This window comes from Aotus nancymaae, unplaced genomic scaffold, assembly GCF_030222135.1.
Source record: "Aotus nancymaae isolate 86718 unplaced genomic scaffold, 86718_ANA_hifiasm-v0.15.2.pri h1tg000067l, whole genome shotgun sequence".
Classification (NCBI taxonomy): Eukaryota; Metazoa; Chordata; class Mammalia; order Primates; family Aotidae; genus Aotus; species Aotus nancymaae.
In genome coordinates this window covers 39819662-39844899 of record NW_026988482.1, presented here as the reverse complement: position 1 = coordinate 39844899, position 25238 = coordinate 39819662, and the positions used below count along the sequence as shown (strand labels likewise).

The window sequence follows — 25238 nt, the reverse complement described above, 5'->3', positions numbered from 1 at the left end:
ATATAAATTATTTCTGTACAGGCATTATAAAATTTCACCAAGTGTGACATTCTGCCATTTAGTTATAGTTCATGGCCTTGATATTTACAGGAAAACAGATTTCTCCTCTTTACATTAGTTGGTCAGGTCCCAGTCACTAGCAAAAATTTGCCATTTGTTTTCTCCAAAGGGACACCATTTTAATAGGGTACTTTAGATATTCAGGTCCCAAATTTTTCTCGCTCTTGCAGATTGCACTTTGAACATACGCTTCCATGTGAAAGTTTTCCAGAATCCCTTAGAAGTAACATTTGCTGCCTTCTAAGGCCCTAAGAGCAGATACTGCTATCCATAAATTCTTTCTTCTGCTTCTTCTGAAACCTCCGCTTCCTTACCCTGAATGGACCAGACAAGCCCATTAAGACAGGTGCCATTTCTACCCATATGCCTTATATGTAATATGTGACATGATTTATAGAACACAAACTTCCTGCTGCCACAAGGCATACAAAGTGTTTGCTTGTCTGAGGAAAACCACTGGAATGCCATGAAGTGTGGAATGATGCTGCCTCCTATAGCCTGGCTGGTAGGGAAATGTCTGCAGTTAACCAGTTACACACAAGCTATCTGCTTTCCTTTGATTTCTAGGTCTTGGAGCATTCTGTCATGTCGAGCAGTGACCTTTTGAGTCTTTTCTGTTAGGCCTCCCAGTTGTTTTTCAATCCATCTGAATCGTTTGGGCTAAAATAAATTATAAATTGTAATAAGGTTTTTCCAGCATTCATATTTATTAGATTTTAAGATTTAATGACCATATGGGCCTGAAACAAATCTTTGAGTTTTTCTTTTTTAAAAAGCAATCAAGGGGAGTCTCTTGATTTTGACTATTTAAATATTAATTTGTGGTCATGACCTGCTTTGGGGCTCCTGTAAAAGGTGTGACTTTTTAAAATGAAGGTTTTCAGCAACTAGCCAGCAAAGAGGAATAAATGCCTCTTTAAATTAAAGATATTTTTTGTTTGTTATAATATACAGTTTGTTGTGTCAGTTGAACTGGGATCTTCTGGAATATTCCATGGACTGCTTCCTCAGAGGAAACATATCTTAATTGGTTACCCCCATATCCTTTAGACTGGTTGGTTTTGTGCAGTTAACAGTGAAGGGGCCATTAATTAATATTTTATTGCCTCAGGGATATGTGAAAATGCTGTTCTTAAAAAAAAATTCTAAATAAGGCTGAAGTCTCCTTCAATGAGTCCCTCTGATCCTTGCCCCTCCTTACCCTATTGGACATATCCCCGTTATCCATTTGACATGGACGTTCATGGAAGGGAAAAGCCATGCATGTGTTTGAGTGTGTGGAACACCTGTCTCCTGCTGTGCCTGCCATTCTGCAGCGTGCCATTGTACTGAACATTGTGTTTTAAAGACTGTCTCTGTTGTTACCTATAGAGATAGCTCATTGCTTTTAACCTACCTTTGTAGGTTGGCTACCCCACAGCTTTTTAGAACTTCCAGTTGCTTCCAGTTTTCCTTTCTACCAACAATGCTTCACTGCACATTGTTGTGAATGCACCTTTGAATGTGCATCAAGACAGAATGAAAAATGCCCCTTATTTTATATACAAAGCTCTTGAAGGATTTGAAGATCGGCCAGAGTCTTACAAATGATTAGCAGAGTGTAGACTGAAACCATTTTCCCTGACTCTGCTTACCTAGTGGGGGATTCTTTCCAAATTTTCATGGAGGTCACTGGGATACTAGGCAGAGTCAAGGGCAGTAAAAGATAATTATAGTGAAACCTTGCTGATTCCAACTAACTAAGAAGGTCTCTCTGAATTAGGAGAAAATATGAATTTAAAGATGTCATCTTATATAATTTTGAAGTTTATACGGTGACCCACACTTAATATAACCTAATAAAATTCCTTAAGAGAGTCATATTAATGAGCCAAGAAAAACACCTGATCATTATTTTAAAAAGTAAAGACATATCAAAATTGTTCAGCACAGTTACTTGTATCCATAGGTAAAATATTTCTCCTACAACCTTTTTTATATTTTAATATGCTTAGCAGATGATTTTTCTCTAGTTACTAGAGCAAGATAACCATAACCATTTCCTTTCTGAATGATGTAAATTAGGCCAATGAAAGTGAAAGGTGTAGACATTTGAGTAACTCCTCTGTGCCAGGTAGGAGGCTCTTGTACATTTTCTCTTGTTTCATTATTTTAATAATCTTGTGAAGTGAGTCTTACTCTTTTCACTTCATAAATGGAGAAACTGAGACAGAGAGGGCCCCAAAGCAGCTTGCTAAAGGATGCTCATCTGAGTTTGCCTGACTTGAAGGAATAATACTCTACTATATCAGAGTTTTCTTAAATACGGTCCTTGGATTCTCTGTATCAGAATCTCCTGGAATTTTTGTTAATACTACAGATTTCTTGGCACCCAAGGGTGGGACCTGGGCTGCTGCATTTCTTTCTTTCTTTCTTTCTTTTTTTTTTGAGACGGAGTTTTGCTCTTGTTACCCAGGCTGGGGTGCAATGGGGTGATCTCGGCTCACCGCAACCTCCGCCTCCTGGGTTCAGGCAATTCTCCTGCCTCGGGCTGCTGCATTTCTAACAAGTTACCAACCGTGCTTTATGCCCTCTGAGGTCTGGGAGCCTCACTTCCATGGTGACCTCATTTTGGTGATGTGTGGGACCTTACCAGAGAGTGCCCCCATGCCTCCCAGGAAGAGTAATCCTCATCATGCTTCACTTTGAGTGGGTACATTAGCAGGCTTATCTGGGCTGCTTCCTCCTCACTCACCCACTTGCCTCACCTTGCCTCATACTGCTTGTGCTGACCTTAGCATGGCTCATGGTTTGACAAGTCACTTCCAAAAGAGTTGAAATCGTCACACTCCCTAGGAATCACTTTCAAAAACAGGTTGAAATCTCCAGTACAGCATCACCAGATCCCAAGCATATCTTGTGTGCTTTATACAGGTAGAATCTGCATTTTGCATTCTAACTCCTGCCAAAGAAAAAAATAAAAAGAGGCAGCAATTTGCCAAAATGATTACTTTTGGAACACCAGTATATACTTTATTTTCCTTTCTCGCCTGTCTTTCGCACCCTTCCCTTAAGTCTGCCCCTAATTGCTGACTTCCCTAGAATTGAGGAAGTCACTTGTCCCTTTCAGCTCCAGCCCTCCCACTAAGGACAGAGTTTTGGAAGAGCCAGCTAGATTCAATGACCACCTTTGCCTTTCTTTCTCTGTTACTATCTTTTTCTTTCAGCTCTGTGCATTTTTTCTTTTTCACTCCCAAACGACGTGCTTTTTTTTTGAGGGGCTAGTCCAGCTCCAGTCCTTTCCAGCAAGCTGTGAGTAGGAGGTTGCTTGGATGGCTGGCAGACATCGAGACAGACATGTGCTGATGATCGAGAGGACCCTAGACCAACTTGGATTTGTGTTCATTTGTTAGCATTCTGTGTTGGCAAAAGAGCATCCGTCTTTGTTTTGGTATTGAGCTCATCCAAATAAAGAAAGCATTTCCTCTCCTGTAAGGCAGAGGGAAAAAAAAGAAAAGACCAAAAAAAATTTTTAATTTTAACCATGTACTCCTTTGAAACTAAATATATACCCTTTCCTCTGTCCTGATTGGTCCATTTCAATTGACAAGTGGATCGTGTGGAAAGGAAATATCCCGGACTTAATTGTAAGTTAAGTCTCTCTTAATCCAGAAGAGCATTTGAGATTCTGTCCAAGTGTTCAATTTCCCAGGCCGCTGAGGTCTGTGAATTTCTTTTCCCAGCCTCCAGGCTGCTGCAGTACAAGTCAGCATAGCTAATGCAGATAGATCTCCTGCCTCTCGCTCTCCTCCTCCCTCTGCTTTGATTCGATATGAACAGCCTGGTAACTCCGATGCTGGGGAGAAATCTGACATAACTCTGCAGATGGCTAGGTTGCCATGGAACACCTGGGGATTGTTCTTTAAGGAAAAGGTAACATTTGTATGCTAATGATTTCTTCCCCCCTCCCCTCCTTGTTGCATTTTTTCCAGGACTGCCAGTTCCCAAGAAGAGCCCAAAGTCGGTAAGGACTTGTCAGTTACTTGGTGCTTGTTGGGGCTCTGGTGGATGGTGGGGGGCTGGAGGTGGGAGGGTACGCTGTGTGGCTTCACTTCACTAAATGTGTTTTAGAGTGGATGGAGACAGGAGCCGGGGCTCATTTTCTTAAGTTCTGGGGATCTGTTTGTTATAGAAGGTATTTGGGCTTGTCTTTAACTGTATAGTGATTTGTGGGCAGGCTGCAGGAGCCAGGATAAAAAATGGATGTTTGGAATCTTCTCTATACAAATACAACCACACTCTCCTTCAAAGGGATGAGTTTCTTAGTCGTTTTAACTTGATACAAATGCTATTGTTTCCTTTGGAAGGAGAGAAAAAGAGAAAGCTCCACCTGCTCCGTGAGTAGCATTTCTCTCAACTGGTGTTCCCAGCTGTTCACATGTCTACCCATTCTCTCCCTCAGCTTTCTTAGGCAACGGAGGATGAATTATTTACAAAATAAAAAGCCTGTAGGTTTAAGGAAGAATTGCTCTGCCCCATATATATGACCATGCTCATATGGAACAATGTTCACTGCCCCAGCACTGAGAATAAGACATTTCCTTGCTGTGGAATGTCCTTTGTTGTTTTGCCAGCTTTCGCAGCATTATGCTGCAGGTATAGGATTCTTTAAAAAAAAAGAAAAATCAATGTTTTGCTGTCCTTTCTAATCTGGTTTCCCTGAAGATGCATTACCTAGTTGACATGTTAGCTAATAGCTTAGAGGCTATAGTGTTTTGTTTGGTGGTATGGGTTTATGCTCCAGGGGCACTAATGACAAATTAAAATGCTGCTTAACTCCAAATCTGGAACTCCAATGCCTGTGAAATTGATCTGGGTGGAAGGGGCTTCCCAATTCATTACTATTAGGATAAAGAGGGATGTTTCCAGGTGGTTTAGAAGATTTGGGGGTGGGAAAATTTACAGTCTCCTGCCATCCAGGGAGAGAGAACCTTTAAAACTTTGCAGCTTACGGCGCTGCAGCTGAATTCTTTCCACCTGTCTCCAAGCCTGACAGCACGAGACAGAAGTTTATTAAGGAGATGAGAGAGGGAGCTTCCTGCATTTTTAAACCTTACTCCTAAGTTCTCCAAAGAAGAAAAACCTGCAATAATTGATGTGATTCCGATGGCATAGTGCCGCGGTGATTGGAACATTGACTTCAGGGCTGGTTTCCTTGTCAGTTTGTGTTAATGTCCAGGCAGAAAAGTGCTGGTTGGTGCCCACATTGGAACCACAGAGATGCCAAAGTGTGTGCATGTGCGCATGTGTGTCTCCCCATCCCTGGGTCGTAGCCAGTAACCCATCCGCCTTCAGAAAAATGGAAGGAAATCCAGAAGATGTGTCTCATAAGCTTGAGTTAGCATGAACCGTCCTTTTTTCCTCCCCACCCCAGCCATGCTGTGGTGATACATGGGCTTATTTTACACACCTCACATGGTGTGGAGTCTTAACAAGGAGTGTGCTGAGGGAAACATAGTGGTTTTGCACAGGTAGCATGACATCAGGTGTAGCAAGGTGTTCTTTTCCATTTTGCATTCCATTTAAATTTAGTGTGCAAAAGGATTTATTTGCATTTCTTCTTCCCCCAAGTGTTTTGGAATTACCTGGTGAACTCAAAGGCTATCAAACAGGTATTGAACCTGCATTCGCCAAGTCAGTTAAGAGAATTCCCTATGACAGTTAATTTTTGCAGAAGCCATGTCGTTAACAAGCAGCAAGCCAATTATTCGGGCTGCATTCCTAAGAAAGAAGCTCTCAACTGCTTTGCCCATAGTCTGCTGGCTCTTAATTACCACAGGCTAAGAGAGTGATGTGTTGCTGGGTTAGAAAAGAATAAGCCCCCAGCTTGGGGCTTGTCCTTACCCAGTTTCTGTGCCAGGACAGGGATGAGGGTTTTCACAGCATTGCTAGCACACATTGGCAGCTGCTGTACAAAATTTGGGAGCTGTCGGCCAAGGTCTGCTGTTGGATGTAAAGCGCTGCTAACATCTGTGATCAGTGAGAGTTCTGTACAGGTGGGTTGAAAGCTGTTTCCCTTTCCCAGTTTGAATTTTGATGATGTCCTGCCAGGGAGATGATTGTGAGTTTTTTCTGGTGGGGTCAGAGGGAATTCAGGGGGAAGCTGGATGTCCTGGTACTGGAAAGCCATTCAGGTAATGACAGATAAGGTAAATTAGGCAGGATGCATAATTAAAAGCACACTGATTGTGCCTTGCTGTGACTCATTTAGATTTGGCAATAGCTCTCTGCATATGTGCACAGTGGTCTTAACCCAGGACCATTGTATTGTTGTTTTGTTTATTTTATTAGAGGCTCCTGACAATGTTGGCTTGCTCATGTAACTGGCAGCTTCCTTTTGCCCTCATCCCTTTTTTTTTAAAAAAAAAAAAAAGGTTTTCAATAATTAAGTAGTTGGGTTTTTATTAGAACAGAAGGACTTATCTTTTTTTGTCTTGTTTCTTCTCCTAGATAGTCCCTGTAGCTTACTCTTAATAAGCAATTTCACCTGCAAGATTTAGTTTAAATGTTGCAATTGTGGGTTATATACTCACTGGGGACAATGGCAGTATCTTAATAAAATTTTATTAATTTAATACCTGGACTTGCATAATATCAGGGATTTTTCTGCCAAATAGCAGAGACAAAAATAAGACATATTTTCTGTCAGGTTTTAGACCTCTCTGGGAAACTGATTCTGTAGCCCAACTTAATCATCCTGACTGAAAACTCATTTAACTGAGACTCTCAGTCTAAATCACCTGCAAGGATCTTGTGTGTGAGAATTTAAAACTCTAAATATCACACCAAACCCTGAATTTTAAGTCAGTATCCACCTGCTTTCCTATGAATTCATTTCCCAACTATTCTCCCTTCAGCTGCCCACCTCTTTTTTGAGATGGGGGTCTCACTTTGTCATCTAGGCTGGAGTGCAGTGGCACAGTCATATCTAGCTACAGCCTCAAACTCCTGGGCCCAAGCAGTCTCTCGCCTTAGCCTTCCAAGTAGCTGGGACTATAGGTATGCACCACCATGCCTGGCTAATTTTTATATATTTTTTGTAGAGACTGGGGTCTCACCATCTTGCTCAGGCTAATCTCAAGTGCTCCTCTTGTCTTGGCCTTCCAACATGCTGGGATTACAGGCATGCGCCACTGCACCTAGCTATCGTCTTCCATTTATCCATCTGTTCCTCCACCTACACATTCATCTTTCATCCATTCATTCATCCACTATTCAGCAAACCAGTATTTAGAGCCCATTAAATGTCAGGAGTGGTGTGAGGCACTGGATATACTATAATAAATAAGACCATGGCAACTCTCTTCTTGCAGTTTGCAAACAAATCATTTATTGATTGCTCCTTGCAAAAAAAAGATTCATTGTCACAAATTTCCAAAATGTTTATGCAGTCATTTCATCCGTAAGTATTTATTGTTTTCTGTGTGCCAGGCCCAGTGCCAATATTTGATAAGAACTAATCAGAAAACATCCCTGCCCTCATGTAAATGGGGAAGGAGAACGATAACCACATCAACAGGCAGATCTACAAAGTTCCTCAGCTCATGTAGATTAAAATGTGATGAGCATTAATAAAGCAGAAACATGGAACCAAGTACACATGTAATGTAATCATTCCGCTCTTAATTATAATAACCTGTAAGTCACCATACAGTGCCACCACCCACAATTGAGTAAGTGCTGTGATTGAGCTGTGGAGTACTTTGGAGTTTCCCAGCAGCCTAGGCAGCATAGGAAACCACATTCTTTACTTAGCTATTATTGTCAGTTGCAAGAAAATGTGTCATATTCACTAAAGAGACAAGATTTTCCTGTTTACTAAAAAAAAAAAAAAAAAAAAAATCTACAAAATGTTTATATAGAGAGGACCCTGGATGGTGGGCAAAGCATCCAGTGCCCATCCACGCTGAAGAGGCAGTCTCTTCAACAGCCTCTTTACAGCGGACAGAGCAAGCTGCCTGGAGGGTAGCCATAGTGATAGTCTTTTTCCCCCACTATCCTCTCTGTCCCTTTCTCCTGCAAGAGATGCTAAAGGAAATTACTGAAAACTAGCCATTAAGAGATGTGAGGAGAGACTCCTCTTAGATAATGTGCACACTGAGTGACCCTGGCCTGGATCATTCAGTTTTATGTACCCTGCCTCTTTCTTAGACTCACCCAGTTGTGTGGCACCTGTCTTCCTTTTCCCTGATGCCACTTGTGTGACAGCCAGCATGATGATTGATCCCATCAAACCTTCTACAGCCTACAAGAAGAAGCAGTGAGAGTAGAAGATGGCTGAAGGAATAGGATCACTTAAGTTAGTCTCCTTGCCTCTCACTTCCCATGGCAACTCCCATTCTCTGCCCTTTGGGGCCCTGGGAGATGAACTTTGCCATTGCATTACATTCCTTTAAAACATGCAGTGTGAATCAGAATCCATTTTCATATCCAGTCAGTTCCTGCCTTTTCTTCTCCATTAACTCCTCTTGCCCACCTTTTTGGAAGAAACTGTTTGACTTAGACCCATAAATGATAAAAGAAACAAACAAAAAGAAGGACTATCCTCTGCATTGACTTGGATTTGAGTGTCTGATTTTCATACAACCTTTAATGACATTGGCCTAATACCTCATCAGCACTTGGAGTTTTTCCTGTTGTCCATGTAAATCGCTGCAGTAGCCTTCGCTCTTGGCAGATAAGTGAACTGTAAATAATTTTGCTTTAAAATGGATCGATTTGTCATTTTTAAGCCACATGAATTCTTTTCATCATTTAAGCTTCTAAGTGCTGTCTGTATTCATTTGCTCTTCCAAGCAAATATTTTCAGTTCACTTTATAAGTACCTACATTTCGAAATCATTCTGGGAAATACTGATGAGTTGATTTTTTTCCCATTTCCATTTACAAAAACCATTATGTCTTCCCAATTTCCCTGGTTTGACATTAAGTAAGGGAATCATTCATTTCAGAGAGATTGGTACAGTTTTAGTTTAAAAGGTATTGTGATACAGGTTCATGGCCAACATGTGACCAAGGACCTTTATGGAATTTTTTTAATTGAGCCCATTTGCTTATTCCTAGTTGGCTAGGAATTAAGACTTAGAAATAAGACTCTTGCTTCAAAAATATCAGCATAGTGACAACAGTTAGCATTGGAAATTCCTATCTTAATATATGGCACCCCTTCTCAACCAGTTACTCAAACTAGAGATGTGGTGGGTGGATATCCTTGTTTCTAAGATCTCCTTTTTTTGGTGATCCTCTTCACCTCCCTTCTCCTCTGCCTGCCCCCCGCCCCCCATTCTCCTGCTCTTCAGCCGCGTCCCTTCAGTCTGTCAGCAGTCCCTGTTGAAATTGGCACCAAAGTGTCTTCTGACCTCACTTGTTCCTTTCCTGGGCACTCCAGCTACCCTAGTGTCACCCACCTGAGGTCCCCAAATTGACTGCAGCTGGGGCCTCCGGACTGGCCTCTCCGCATTCACTCCTCTTCCCCACCAATCCATACACCACACCAAACTTTCTGGAAATAGTTGACTCTTGGCAGAACCCCACTTGAAATTCATTAACAGATTCCCCCTCTTGAAACTAAGAATGAAACCCAAACTCCTGTGTAGCCCACAAAGCTCTTGCATTGTGTGGCCTCCCAGTTCCTCTCAGGTACCCCATCCCTTGCTTTTTCTTCAGGAAGTCCACTTAGCACACCCTCTTTTTTTTTTTTTTTTTCTGAGATGGAGTCTCCCTCTGTCACCCAAGCTGGAGTGCAGTAGTGTGATCTTGTCTTACTGCAACCTCCACTTTTTGGGCTCAAGCGATTCTCATGCTTCAGCCTCCCAAGTAGCTGGCGATTACAGATGCTCGCCACCACACCTTGATAATTTTTGAATTTTTAGTAGAGATGGGTTTCACCATGTGGGCCAGGCTGGTCTAGAACTCTTCACCTCAAGGGATCTGCATTCCTTGGCCTCCCAAAGTGCTGGGATTACAGATGTGAGCCACCATGCCCAGCCTTCTCTTTCTATTAATAGAGTTCTTCCAGAGTCCTCTCTTTGCCACCTTTCAAAAGGACATTGCAGTGTGTTGCTATCAATATATTTGATTAATATTTATCTATACACAGTACCTATACCGGCACTTAAATACATACCCAGGGATAAATTTCAAGAGCTCAGGTACCATCTATTCCTTATTTACATGTTCTATCTCTCAGTATCTGGCATACAGCAGGTGATCCTATGTATTTATTGGGTGAGTGAATAAATCTGTTGCAGGTACGGCAGTACACTTAGGAGGGCCTGGGCTGGATGCTCTGTCATTGGTGTACTAGGTTTTTCCATTTATCCATGTTCTTAGTATGCACAGGGTTTCATGAACAGACTTAAAAGTGTACCTTTAACTACAGCTACTTGTCTTTCGGCTAGTGTCTCGCCTAGGAAAATGAGGTGAAATACAATCACATTAAATGCAAATCTGATCCTGTGTCATAAATAGTTCAGAAGTGAATGTATTCTCATGCCTATAGTCTTCTGGGAGGTGATCCAGACTGCTGAAAATGCATACAAGTTGACTTTAATTTGGGAGATACATAAACATGGTTTTTCTCCTGGACAATTCTGGGCTTTAACCAGATAAACAACAACCTCCTAGCTAATTAGCATGCTCACAGAAAATAAAATATTAAAAAAAAAAACAAAAACATAGTTTGAACTCTGCCACCCCCACAGCATAGTTTTAAAAAACCCAGAGTGCCAACGAGATATTAAATACGGAATGTATCTTTAAATTAATGAGTTTTCATAATTGAACTTGAGAAGGGACATAGAGTGAAGTGAAGTCTTAGCAGGGAGAACATCCAAAAAGCTTCCAGATGACTGTGTATTTAGCCCATTAGTGTGCCATTTATATATGCCAGTTAGAAATAATTGAGTGGTGGCACAGTTTTTAGAGCACATTCTCAGGATGCTCCTTTACTTTTATTTTCCAAATTGAAGTATAAAGTTTAGATGGCATTTAAAAGAGACTCAGAGGTGTAGTTTGACCGAGAGGCAGTTTTGCAAACTCATTCCAGATTGTGTCTGTCATTTGGTGTTAAATTGGACCTAAATGAGTCATTTATTGGGGAGGTGAGAAAGGGTGTTATATTTGAAAAATGGCCCAAGCATTTCCAGTAGACTTCATTTGCACTCTGTTTCTGGTGGAACCATCTCTTCAGTTAAATGTAAGAGACCTAGGTCTTCCATGGCAGAGATTTGTTATACTAGGACAGACAGGAGAGGGTTTTAAAAACCCATGACGTGACTTGCTGAATCTCTGCACATGCATGTATGCGTATGAATGTAAAAGTACATATGCATTTTCTCTGGGAAATAGGTCCACTCCTTTTCTCAGACTTTGTTGGTGGGTCACGGTTGCCAGAAGGATATTTCTTTCCAGTTCAGGAAGAGGGATCAAGTGGAAAAGGTTTGAGTTAGGCTTCAGGGGGTAATGGCCCAAGAAGAAAATTACAACAGAAACTACAAATTACTCTACAAAAGCAACAGCAGGAGGACATTTCCTGCAAGTAATCCTGCAGCGTGCACACCTTGTGAAGAGTAGTTTCAACATGAGGAGACCAGAGCTTCCAGGGTCAGAATTTAGTGCTGGTAGGCTGACCCTGCAACCAATCTGGCATCTACTAATTTGAGGAACCAAAAGAGGGTGGTTCTTTGAAGGGAGGCATGCCACTCTCAGGGTAAATGCATAGGTCTTTCACTGAGTTTTTTGATTTTACATTTAAAATATCTTTCCCCTCCAGAGGTGAACAAAAATAAAACATTACTAAAATGTAAAAAAAATAGGAAACAGCAGTTCCCATTAATTCTGATTACCAAGGTTCATTTTGAAATGAAGATGACTTTAAATTTTGTCTTGATTATAAAAAGTATTCTCTGTGCACTATAAAAACTAAAAAAGGTAGGTAATGTGGGAACGTATAATGATAAAAGGGGAAAACTCCACCCATAATCCCACTTTTTCTATGCATTGTTATGTATGTTCACACAACAAATGGACTGAAGCTATACATGGTTGTTTATAATCAAGACCCTTGTAAAGTCCCCATTAAAGAGGGAAAAAAAAATTCCCATGTGCATGCAAAAGAAAATGGATGTGGTTTTCATCATTTACATTTTCTGACTCTGGACTCTTCAGCATGTCTCCCTGGGAAGCTAGAGGTATTGTTCTTTTGGGGCAGAAGCTGAGTTCCCTGTTGGGCGAGAAACTAGTAGTTGGCAGAGCCAGGTTCCATCACTTCTTTGGAAGCTAATCCAACCAAATCAAGTGAGCTGAGCACTTGGTCCTCAGAAGAGAACAGCGGTGATGTGGGGTTATGATGGTGTTTGTTCCCACCCAAACGTCGGTGTGTTTTCCTAGCATCCACACCAGTGTATGTTTCTCTCCTTGAATTGGATTGAATTAAGCCTCTCATACAGTTTTTTCAAGACCTCTAGGCTAGCTTAGAATATGGTCCTCAAATTTCTCCCACAGGTACATCAAGTATAATTTTAAACAGTCTATCTTGCCTTCATTAAATACATATCTGATTGTTCTCAGTTTTGAATCCTTGCCAATACCTGCATTCATATCTATAATAGTCAAGAGCAAATGAAGTTTTTGTCCTCCTTGGGCTTTCTTTAGATACTTGTTTCAAAGCAAGGACTAGAAGGAGAGGAATTATAGGGACCTGAGAATTAAATGAAAATGAAAGGACCTTGCAAATTTCCGCAGAATTTCAGGAGAATGAAAGACGAAGGATACCTGGGGAGGCAGCAAGGAAGAATGGTCTTGATAGGGTTGATCATAACACCTGGTGGTAGATTTGGGCTCTGCAAAGAACTTTAGGGATCTAGAACGCTCAAAGACAAAGCTCTTATAAAGTACTTTAAAACCACGAGCTCTACAGGATCTATAAGGGAGGATGGAGAGGCCCTTCCTGTCCTCTACCCCATGCAATGCTTTAAATCGGGTAAGTTTAATGACATGGTGTGGATATGAGGCATGACTTCAGGATTTTCGTTTTGAATAGGGAATGCTGAACACCTGAGATTACCACAGTCTTTTATTGGAGAAAATAAGAACTACAGTTATTTTATTTCTTACCCACTGTTTTCCCTCCCATTAGGTCTTACTCTCCATCCATTCACCATTCTAACAGAGCATTTCATAAAATGAGAAGGGTCTTTGCTGAGCAGGTTTTAATGAACAAGGAGTTGGTTATTCAATTGAAAGTTAAATGGAACTCTTCCCCTTTAAATGTTACAATACTTGGACGTTGGACAAGTTGTAAGTCTAAGAAAGGTGACCCCCAGAGGCCAACTCATATACAGAGTTTGATCCTGGTTTTCAACCAACAGTACTGTCGGCAGTTTAAGAGGCAAAGTGTAATGCTTGCAAAATTGATTAGCTAAGAATTATGGACGTTCTTCATATATTAGTAATTTATACACATAGAAATACCAGTAAACATATAATGCTAGGCATGATTTTTTAAACGTCTGACCTCTGTTTCTTTTAATAGTCTAAAAGGACAGATAGCAAACTCTTAGGGAGGAATTGGGTATTTTTATTATTAAAAGATGCAAGACATGGAGTCCCGAGGAGCATCTTGAGGCCTGATTATATTTCTTCTGGATATTATAGCCTTATATAGTAAACCACTCATGGTATTTGGAGTCACATATTTTTGTCAAAATGAGGATGTTAAAACTGATCCATCTTGCAGTAAATGAGCATAGCGTCTTAGCTAAGAACCTGTGATGAATATCGGATTTGTTTTCCGCTATAGCCCAGAGAACAGTATGGGTTGTGATTATGTCTTTCTATCTGGCCCACTCTTCTGTTTGTCTGCCAATCACCTGGGGATTTATCTGCATTCAGCATTAACTGGAGAAAGGTGGGAGCCAAAATACTGTTGATATGTATGTGTATGCAGAAGTGCGGAACAAAGACAAGCTCGTGGAAAACACCCACTCAGAGAACCAATAATAATCTTTTCTTCGTGCCCCTCTCCCTCCTTACTTTCAGCAACCACTGGAAAGGAAAGACAGCCAGAATAGTTCTCAGCACAGTGTTTCCAGCCACCGGAGCCTGCACACAGCATCCCCAAGCCACAGCACACAGGTGCTCCCCGAGTTCCCACCTGCAGAGGCCCAAGCTCCAGATCAAACTGACAGCTCTGGCCAGAAAAAACCAGATCCTTTTAAAATCTGGGCCCAGTCCAGGAGCATGTATGAAAACCGACGTGAGTAACATCCTGGCCTGTCTCTTACGCAGACCCCTCTGCAGGGCTCTACCTTTCTCTTGAAGGTTATTGAAAATAGAGGTGTTGCAGTGTGTGAACTGGATAAAGTGAAATCAGCAAGAAGCAAAAGTATCACAGAGGGAGTGGACTCCGCTGGCTGTCCATGGAGGCGCCACTGTGCCTGCACTTTGGGGAGGGGGTAGAAGTGGATGGTTATCAAATAAATGCCCTGGGTAAAAATTTTTTTTTTCTTCCCTCTGGTTAAAAGGAATGGTAGATAAGAGCTGCTGTCTCATTAATTCTCTGAGTGGAGGTTGTGATGTGCTCCTAGCACAAATTTGATATGCAATAGAACTTAAATATGATTGGCTGGGATTGTAGGGCTAATGAGAAGAAATTAAATGCTTTTCAAGTGGTCTCTTGATTTTCAAAAATGCTGGTAAATTTTTTTAACCATTATCAATCTTTCTAAACATTCCCCTCAGAAAGGAAAAAAACAATAGCAGTGAGTGGTTTGTGCTTTAATTACTTACCCAGTGCTTTGCCTTTTCTATAAATATGAGCTAGTGATGGTGTACTTCATAACTTCTTGGCTTGTATAAACATAATATCGCCCTCATGTTTAATGTCTTACTTTTTATTATGAAATAATTTCCAAAAACTATTTACCATAAATAATATTCTTACCAATGTAAGTTCCGAAAATGCATTAGTTTTAGGCAACGCAAATTGCCTTTTGTTGTTGTTGGGGTGCTGTTTTCTGATGTTTTCTTATGAGCATAATTGGTCAGGGTGAGGCAGCTATGAAGCACAGATCCCTCATTTTCTCTTTTTGGCATGAGGTAGGAGAGAGGTGTTGTGACACTGGAGATTAGGTTTGTTGAAGGGTCTGAGACAAGCTAGAAGAGTGAAGGGAATCATTTTGCTCATCCTCCCCTCTGCACAGGTTTCATTCCTAGCTGCAACTGTGGTCACCACTCAGCAGGGCTCCCATTGCAAGTTGTGGCAGAGAGGTTGTGTGAGGTGTGGGGGCCCCAGACTCCTGCCTACCACACAGACTTGGCTGTACTGTGCTTCCTTTGCCAGCCGAAGTGCATGCTGGGAGCCTTCAACTCCTCTGTGACCCAAGCAAAATGGGGCAGTGAGGCCAGCATCCTTGTCTGAGGAGGAAAGTTCGTCAGTCCACTGAGTAATGCTCAGCAGTTGTGGGGCAGGGGTGAGCCTGGAGTTTTGCTGGTTATCAAATGTTAGGAGTTGCTCAGGGCTTCATCCTTTCTTCCTCCTCCTCCTCCTCCTCCTCCTCCTCCTCCTCGTCCTCCTCCTGGTCCTCCTCGTCCTCCTCCTGGTCCTCCTCCTCCTCCTCGTCCTCCTCCTCCTCCTCCTCCTCCTCCTCCTCGTCCTCCTCCTCGTCCTCCTCCTCCTCCTCCTCCTCGTCCTCATCCTCCTCGTCCTCCTCCTCCTCGTCCTCCTCCTCCACCTCCTCCTCCTCCTCCTCCTCCTCTTACTCCTCCTCGTTATGTTACTGCCTTCTTACTACCATGATGCATGGAATTAAACAGGCTGTTTTGGCTATCAGTTCACTCTGCTGACAAAAAGCCCATTAGTTTGAACAGTGACTTATTTAGTCACTGGACTAGAAAGACACCTCTAACATACCTCCTCCGAGGCCAGGCTAAAGGAAATGAAGTTCCATTTGGAATGACCTCACACACAGTGGATGCTAACCAGGAACAGGTTCTGTCCTCACTGTGTCTCCTTGCTCATTGTAGTGATTTCACTGAAGAAAACCATTTAAGAGACGTTTACAAAGAGGAGCGTTTTCACATTCCCTCCACATTTCTCTCTAAGCATGTGGCTCCTCCAATCAATGGCCCAACTTCAGTTAATGTTGAGATATTGCTTTATTGACCATGCTCCTGCTTTCCTCAATACAGTACACATTTATGATTGAGTTTTCCTGTGTGAATCTTTTTGTAATAAAATGAATTGTGTTTTGAAGGGCTAGCAGGGGCATCATGGGTTGACAGGACAATTCTAAAACATCCGTTTAATAGGAGGCTCTTGCTCAAATGCCATTTTCACCCTGGTGGAAGCGGATTTTCTTAAGAATTTGATTTAATCAAATGTTTTTTAAAAGTTTTCACCAGGAAAAAAAAATAAGAAAAATATGTCATATGGCCATAGCCAGCTGCTGTAAGCACTGAAATTGCTCAGGTGACAGCTGGACTGAAATATTTGGGGATTGGCAGGGTGGCTCATGCCTGTAATCCCAGCACTTTGGGAGGGCGAGGTGGGCAAATCACGAGGTCAGGAGTTCAAGACCAGCCTGGCCAATATGGTAAAACCCCATCTCTACAAAAAATTGGGTGCATGCCTGTAGACCCAGCTACTCTGGAGGCTGAGACGGGAGAATCACCGGAACCTGGGAGACGGAGGTTGCAGTGAGTGGAGATTGCACTACTGCACTCCACCCTGGCAACAGAGTGAGACTCCATCTCAAAAAAAAAAAAAAAGAAAAATATTCAGAATGGTGCCAGTTTTGTTCCTTTACTTTCTTTAACATTTGAGCAATGAGCTAGAGCAGCACAAATGAGAATCTATTCCTTTTTGGTAATTGAAGGCTCTATAGTTGACTGATAGATAGTAGCAACCTAATTGATGTTAAGATTCACATGGATTTCTTCCTCACTACTAAATGAGGATAATGATGAGACCTCCCCCTGGCCCCCATGGTAATTACTCAGTATCTGTCACAGATTTTCTTCTTTTCACAGTACCTAGGAATGAACCTTGTCTTTGAATTAGTATTTTTCTTTATCTCAGCATCAATCTTGTCTTTGAATCAGTATTTTTCTTTATCTCAGATCAGTTTCTGCCATTCCCTTAGATTGTTTGGTATCTTGTCTTTGGAAGAGATAAAAGTGTGTAGCCTTATTAGATATGATTCCCTTCCCCTTCCCCACAAGACAGTAAAGTGAGCAGAGTATTCCAGGAAAAACAGGAGAATTGAAGTCAGCAGAGCAGCTTAACTGTGCCATTTTCTTTTATTATTAGAGGCAATGTGAAGTGTAACACAATATCTGATCACATTCCTTCACATGGTCTAAATGTGTTGCAATATACCATATTTTTGATATGGTCATCTCTCAAAGCAACAGTATTAGAATTAATCTGTCTGAATTACAAATGTGTTCATGAATCCCTTTGAAGGGCTTCAATGTTTAATTGAAAACAAAGATGAGCATGGAAGTTCTTTAAAAGCCATGTTGCCTTTTTATAGTTTTTCTAGAATTGTGTACATCTTTAAAAATGACAGTGATGCAGTCTTACTAGTAAATGTTTAGGAAAATCAGATCATATCCAGTAGCATTTACTACAAAAGAAATTATAAGCCTTGTGGTAGAAACTTTGCCTGTTCACAATATAGTTTGGAAAGAAAAAGCTCAAAACTGTCCTATTAATGAACGTTGCAAATCTGTTCCGCTTTGGAGAGACATGCTTACAAGTTTGGAAGGTGGCAATTGAGCTTCTTTATCATACTGAGCCTAAGAAGTTTGGGTGTACCTCTAGATTTTAAGAGCTATTATGACTGTTCATATTTGTTTTTTTTTGTTCAGTTCTCAGACCCATTGATTTGCATCTCTAAATATAACATGATTCTGGCTTGAAATGCTTAGAATTCACTTGAACAGATATTAGCACAAGAATGAATTTTATCCTGGACTTGATACACTTCTGAATAAATGCTGTAGTGTAGTGGTAGCACAAATATACTTAAATTTTTCAAAAAGCAGTAAGGGTTTAGACAAACCATGATTGAAATAAGGCCATTCAAGAATGTGTACTTCAGAGTGTCATTAAATAAGGAGAGTTTAAGATGGTAATAGGAGTTATAGGAAACTCTTAATGGTAAAATTGTAAATTCTAGCTTTTGAAAAGTAAAGCAGCATGAAAAAAAAGAAAAAAGGGAATCAAACTATAGTTTTTTTTAAAATAACAGCCATGACCTTTATTGTGAAAGCTGAACTGCCTGTTTCTTATTAATCAAAACTAAATTAAAGTGAACTAAGAAAAAGAATGTACATTAAGCTCTGCAAAATTGTGAAATTAATATTCCAGCTATGTCACCTTCACCTGCATCGGGATTGAGCAAGGGTGAGAGAGAGAGAGAAATCAATTCCACGAATTTTGGAGAATGTCCGAGTAAGGATCTGCTGAAAACTTTTGTCTCTCCATTCTCATTCATCTTGTTTGATGTTCTCATTGGTCTGGGGGCCTGGGGAGAAGTTCAAAAAAGAGAGGGAAGAAAAGAGGGGCATGAAGGGAAGTGCTCTTTGGAGCTCTTGTTGACCAAACGCAAACCAAAGACAAGATGGAATAAAAAGGGTTTTGCATGCCCTTGTCGAGTCTGGAAATGTGCTAGTATGTCTGTAGTAATGGAGACACCAGGAGGTTTCTCTACAAACCTGGTCTTTCCATTCATTCTGATTTTCAAAGGAAGTCTGTTAACTGCTTTATTGAATTGTCACTGGCATTACCAAAAGGAGACTGACTACAGAAATTGTTCGTATGCAAGAGCTGACAAATAAAAACTGGACAAGGTTTTCTTAGCTCCATTCGATTTAGCCTCAGTCAAAAAAAGTGTTATTAATATCAGAAAAATGGCTCTACCTTACTACTACCTACAAACTTAATTCTAATACAGTCTGCCTGAAATAAGGAAAAAACCTATTTTGGGGGAAGTCGTTTAAAAACTTCAGTGCCTCTAAGAAGAAGGTGGACTCAGAGGACACAAAAGAAATTTTATAACCCCGTAATGGGTTTTCAGTACTGACTTATTGCCACAGTTATACATTTGGGTAAATGACATTTAGTTGGTAGAAGAGTATAATTGTTAGAATGCCAAAATTAAATAGCAAAAGACTTTCTTTGTAACATGTCTGTGTGTCACCGTTTATGTCTGTGTTTTCTGGCCCATTGTTGTGTCTTTAACATCCCTAGTGTCAGTGGGCATCCTTCTTTTCAACAGAACAACTTTAAACAAATTGCCACTGACTCTCAGAAGGAAACGAAGCCTTTTTTTTTTTAATGTGCACTAAACGGTGTGATAAGCCTAAATCTGTTGACCACAACCTCCCATACCATGCTAGCTCACACCTAAATGAGCAACAGTAGGCAGAAACTTGTTACATTCGGTGTCACTGTAGGATAGGCAAATGTTCCAGAGTTAAATGATGCTGAGAAAAATGGAGCTGGGTTGGAAGTCTCTGCAGAGGCCCTTTGATTGTTTCCAGAAAGGCCACACACTCAGTGGACCTAAAACAGACTCTGCCAGGAACCCGGTGCTGGCAGGAAAGCGCCAGTGGTCTATTTCAGTAATAATCCTCCTGCTTGAGTGAACCAAAGACTGGGACACAACTTGATTTAATTTGTTGTTTCAATGAGGCTATTACAGCAAATATCCTTTAGCCAGCTAGTCGAACAGAAAGAAAATATTGTTACCTTAGCGTTCTCAAGAAAATATTACTCTAAAATTGTGTTTATGGAAGTCATGCCGTAGCTTAGCTTCATGTTCTGTGGTGTTTCGCAGCTTAGCCTCAGCAATTATAATAAAAGCAATGGATAGAAAGCACCCATTTAAAGCCCTGGCATTAAGATAGCTCAAGTAAAAATATCAGATTCAGACTCTTCAGACTTGTACTTACTGGTCATTTGGTTTCTTCTCTGTTGGCGTATTCATTCACTATACATTTTAAGTTTGTGGGTGAATAAAAAGGGACATTTCTTCACCAGCGTAAAATCTAAGCATCCACCTTCTTCTTCCCTATTCCATTGTACAAAACTGGGGAAGAAAAGAATTACAATCTCAGGCCTGCACATTCCTTCAGCTTCAAATCCAGTTAATTAAATAAGAAAGTAGGCACAACAGCATTTGAAAATCTCTTTTAGGATTGACTGCAGCTGAATTATGTTTTTTTGTCTTTAAATAAAAATGAAATCATTTAATAGGTCATAAAACACCCTGTATATACATTAAAACATTAAATAAGAATTAAATAGAAATAACCCTCTTTTACTTGAGTGAAGTAACAGAGTGTTTTGTAGAACAATTTCATATATAGTAAGCATTTTCTTAAAGAAATTACAGTTCTTTAAAAAAAACGAGATATTCATTTTAAAGCCCTAGACCATTACTGAGTGTTGAAAGTAAAATATCAAGTTATTGGAAAATGAATTAATACTTTTAATGTTGAAATATCACAGTCAAATTCTGGAATAAAACAATTATTTTGGCAATGAGATACATGGTTTAATATAATATAGACTTTTGTCATCACCATTAATCTTAAGGATTTGGAAGCCTGGCTGATTTTGGTAATAGTATTGAAATCCTAATAAACTTTGTACAGTCACCCCTCAGTATCTGCTGGGGATTGGTTTCAGGACATCTGCAGCCCCCACCAATGATATAAAAATCCATGGATTCTTAAATCTCTAGAAAATAGCATAATATTTGTGTAACACACACACACAAAAACTTCCTATATAATCTATTTTTTGTTGTTTATTTATTTATTTATTTATTTGAGACAAGGTCTCACTCTGTCACCCAGGCTGGAGTGCATTGGGCAATCATAACTCACTGCAGTCTCAACCTCCCTGGCTCAAGTGATTCTCCCACCTCAGCTTCCCGAGTAGCCAGGCACACACCACCACATCTGGCTTATTTTTTGTTTTTCTATTTTTATTTTTGTAGAGACAAGGTCTTACTGTGTTGCCCAGACTTGGACACCTGGGCTCAAGTGACTTGCCCACCTCGCCCTCCCAAAGTGCTGGGATTGCCACTGTAAGCCACTGCACCCACCTCCTCGTATATACTTTAAATCATCTCTACATTACTTATGATATCAAATACAATGCAAATACCATGTAAATAGTTATGGTACTGTATTTCTTAGTGAATAATGACAAAAAAAAAATCTGTACATATTCATCACAGCTAAAACCATTGTATGTCTAACAGATTTTCTGCCTGTGGTTGCTTGACTCTAAGGATGCAGAACCCACAGATATGGAGGGCTGACTGTATGCAGAAATATTAGGATGTTTGAGAGTAATTTTTTGCAAAAATAATTTACCAAATCAAATTCTTAACATTGCTAGTCTTAATTATTTTAAGGAAGAAGAAAGTGACTTAAAGATAAATCAGAAAGTCTTTTTAAAACAAGCTCTTCTCTTTCATCCTCTAGTAGATGAAACATCTGGTGACTTAACATGACCTCAGAATCCTTAGAGTCAGCTTCAGAGGTGACTCTGACTTAGTCTGAGTTCTGTTCTTGGACATGGACACCTACTTTGTGGTGCAGCTCATCATAATTTTAATTTACTTAATTCCCCTTGCAAGAATACTGAGTAAAGCAGTTAATGCTATTTGTATTCACGGATCATGGCTTGGGCTTGATTGGGAATTATCAAACAGGGATTAGTCCTTTGAAGACCTTTAGGGCTCAGTGACTATTTCCACTATTTACTTTATCCCTGTGTCTTTTGTTATTTTACCTGTTCAGAGTATTTTGTTTCTTTGCCTATGTTGAAAAGCTTCCACCTGAACAAGCACCACCATTCTTGGTCCTACAATTTTGTTCATCTTGGGGGTATCATTGTTTTTATCAGTAAAATAACTTCTCTCTTCCTTCTCCCCTCTCTGTAGTTCCAGATTACCAGGAACAGGACATCTTCCTCTGGAGAAAAGAGACTGGATTTGGATTTAGGATTCTGGGTGGAAATGAACCAGGGGAACCTGTGAGTCTTTTGCTTGTCTTTCCAGCATATTTTTCTAAGGCTTCAAAGAAAATTGGCGACAGTGACAAATCACCAAGATTTGAGTCCAGCTAGATGCAACACTGACTCTTTCATCTTGAGCAGTGTGGGGTTTTCATTGGGTTTTGCGGAGTTCTCTTTGTCTTGAGGAAGAAGAGACTAGATTCTTTCTAAAAAGTTTGTATGCATGTTTGTGAAAAGTGGCAGCTACAGCCTCTTTAGACCACTTCTTTCCCCCAAGGGAGAGGAAAGCAAAGCAAAACAGGAATAAGAATCACCTAATATAACAGTGGCCTGGTCCCTCTGGCCAGGTCTATTCAATCTGCCAGCAGGTAGTGGGCTTTGTATGTTGAGTTGCTGGTGTGCAGAGAGTATTTTGCAAGGCCTTATGAGACAGTGATTGGAGAAAGTCAGACCCCTGCCTTTGCAAAAGTTAAGAAAGAACCCTAAGCAAGGGTCAAGAGACAATGAACTTCCCTGGGCCTCGGTGTCCTCCATTTTGGAATAGATTTAGTATAACATCACAGGGTTGTTTTGAAGGAAGAAAAGAAAGCTAAAATAGGTATTGTTAATTTCCTCGTGATAGTAACAGCCATTATTATCAAGCCCCTACTAACTGCCAGGTTCTGTGCTAAAGGCTCTTAACATACATTCTCTCATTTATCCATCAAACCCACCAGTTTATCCCGTTTTCACATTTAAAAAAAAGAAAAGAAAAGAAAGAAAGGCTAATTAACTTGCCCAAGATCACAGAGCTACTAAACGGAGGGAGTGACAAAGAAGGTCTGACTCGAGTCCATGTTCTTAACAATTATTTTCTCAAAGTTCTTTGTTAACTATGAATACCATGTAAAGGCAACCATAGCATTATTGTCTGCTGAAAGGCAAGGCAGGCACAAATATTTTAGCTAAGGTTTAGTGAATGGCAAATATAATGGCAAGGCACTAACTATAAAGAGAGCTCTGCTTTCAAGTACTGAAAGATTTCAAAAATGGAGATGTCCAAGCAGCTTTTGCTTTATGCATTCATTCATTTAAGAGTATTTATTACATATTCCCTATTGCTAGGCATGATGCTACACCCTTAAATAAAAGTAATATTAATATTTTAAATAGCAGAGTTTTATGGCAAGAGAGTTTTTAGGTAGCCAGGAAAGAAAAATAGGTTGTACCATGAAGGGAGAAAAGTGATTTATATCTGCAAAGGGGAAAAAGAAAGAATGAGCCATCAATAGGCCACAGTTAAACATCCAGAAACTAAGCAAGAAATATTCTTTCCACCATTTAAGAATTGTTGCAATACTTAGCTCAATGTCTTGTACACAGTGGGTGCTCAGTAAATGTTTGTGGTATGCCTACAGACATGAATGAATGAATTTTTCCCAGAGATGTGAAGGCCACTGGTGTAACAGTAAACATAAGAGAGCAATGTTTCATCCATCGTTCAATTACTCAACAGATTTATATCGGTCACATCGTACCACTGGGTGCTGCTGATACGGACGGCCGCCTGAGGTCTGGAGATGAATTAATCTGTGTGGATGGGACGCCAGTAATTGGAAAATCACACCAGCTTGTGGTCCAGCTTATGCAACAAGCTGCCAAGCAAGGCCACGTCAATCTCACGGTGCGGCGTAAAGTGGTTTTTGCGGGTATGTGTTTCATTCATTCCTTCAGACAGTGCGTTGTCACTTTATTCACAGAAAAGGCCTCCTTCCTGTGTCTGCCTCCTTGAGCATCTATTTTAGCAAATGTTTGCAAATGTGATCAAGCTCAGAATTTCCAGATGGCTTGCTTCTCTCAAACCCTGCAAAAATTACTGTCATTCTAAAGTACTTTAATGTGCTGTTTGCATATGTTCAACAAAGGCTTCCAGAGGAAGGCTAGTTGAATATATATAACTTCCTTTCCATCTCCTTGCAAATCAGAACTTAGCCATCCTCTTCATTTGATGATAATCCTCAACAAATGAGGTCATTATGAAAGTTAGAAGAGGTGTAGCTTCATATTGAAAACAAAAATTGGGTTTGTGCTACAAATTAAACTCATTAAAAAGTTACTGATTTCTTACTGTCCTGTGTATTAAGCCAAGATTTTTTTTTTTCTTTCTACAAGAAAGTTGTAGAGCTGGCCAGTTCTAGGTCAGCTTTGATTCCTTCTTCCTGCCTATAAGCTTTGAACTTTAATTCTCAAAATACTACATATCCTTTCAGGTTTAGCTCAAATATAACCTTCTTCCCTTGGAAATTCTTCCTTCCTCCAACTGCCTTCAGATTTTAGCATTCCCTCCTTGGCATTCTAGTGACTCATGGTTTACTTCCATATCAGAATCTGCTATTTTGACACAGTGAATTGTGTGTCTATCCTTTCCCTTGACCTACAAGCTTCCTGAAAGCACACGTTGAACACAGCTTGATTGTTCACCTTTGGATGCAGCTCCCACCTTGAAGCCTTTTAGACAGAACCTGGAATGCAGCAGAGGCAACTGTCTGATATCAGTTGAATTACTGGAGAAATATGACCTGAAATATTATGAATTCTCATGGCATTAATATTAGTGAAACAAATACGTAGCAGATAAAATTAATTGGTACCTTGCTTTTAAAAAAAGAGTATAACCCATTTTAAATGGTATATGATTAATTATAGAATTAAGATGTTAAATTCCTGTGTGAGAGTCCTGCCTACTGCAACCATGGAAAACAGTGTTAATCCGCCGTAGATTATGTCCTTAGAGCTTGTTTATGGCCTCACAATCCTTCTAAACATAGTATTCCATGCAGCTAAAACCAGTCAGCTAGAACTGGTGTTTGAGATGAGATGAAAACTGTTTGACTTCCCTGGCCCAAATATAAATAGTTAGGTAATGTGATTTTTTTTTTTTTGTTTCAGATTTTTTTTAAAATATAAAATACTTTGGGTTTTTAGCTCTGTGTAAAAGGGCATGTCAAATATATGAAGAGACATTATGCAAAGCAAACTAGTCACAAAGGAGAAATATTGATTCCCTTTATATGAAGCACCTAGGGTGTCAAATTTATAGCTAGAATGCAGAATGGTG

The 25238-nt window shown here is 40.2% G+C and overlaps 1 protein-coding gene across 14 annotated transcripts in view; it reads left to right on the top strand.

Annotated features, from left to right (window-relative positions):
• MAGI1 (membrane associated guanylate kinase, WW and PDZ domain containing 1) overlaps positions 1 to 25238 on the top strand; it is a 677859-nt gene that overhangs the window by 625631 nt on the left and 26990 nt on the right. For 9 of the 14 annotated variants that reach the window (XM_012469472.2, XM_012469429.2, XM_064367317.1 and 6 more), the window contains 5 exons: positions 4032 to 4063; positions 14140 to 14356; positions 18476 to 18559; positions 22068 to 22159; positions 23637 to 23829. In XM_012469472.2, coding sequence (XP_012324895.1) covers positions 4032 to 4063; positions 14140 to 14356; positions 18476 to 18559; positions 22068 to 22159; positions 23637 to 23829 — 618 coding nt within the window. The remainder of the gene's footprint in view (positions 1 to 4031; positions 4064 to 14139; positions 14357 to 18475; positions 18560 to 22067; positions 22160 to 23636; positions 23830 to 25238) is intronic. The other 5 variants (XM_012469458.2, XM_064367315.1, XM_064367313.1 and 2 more) reach the window with 1 other exon arrangement.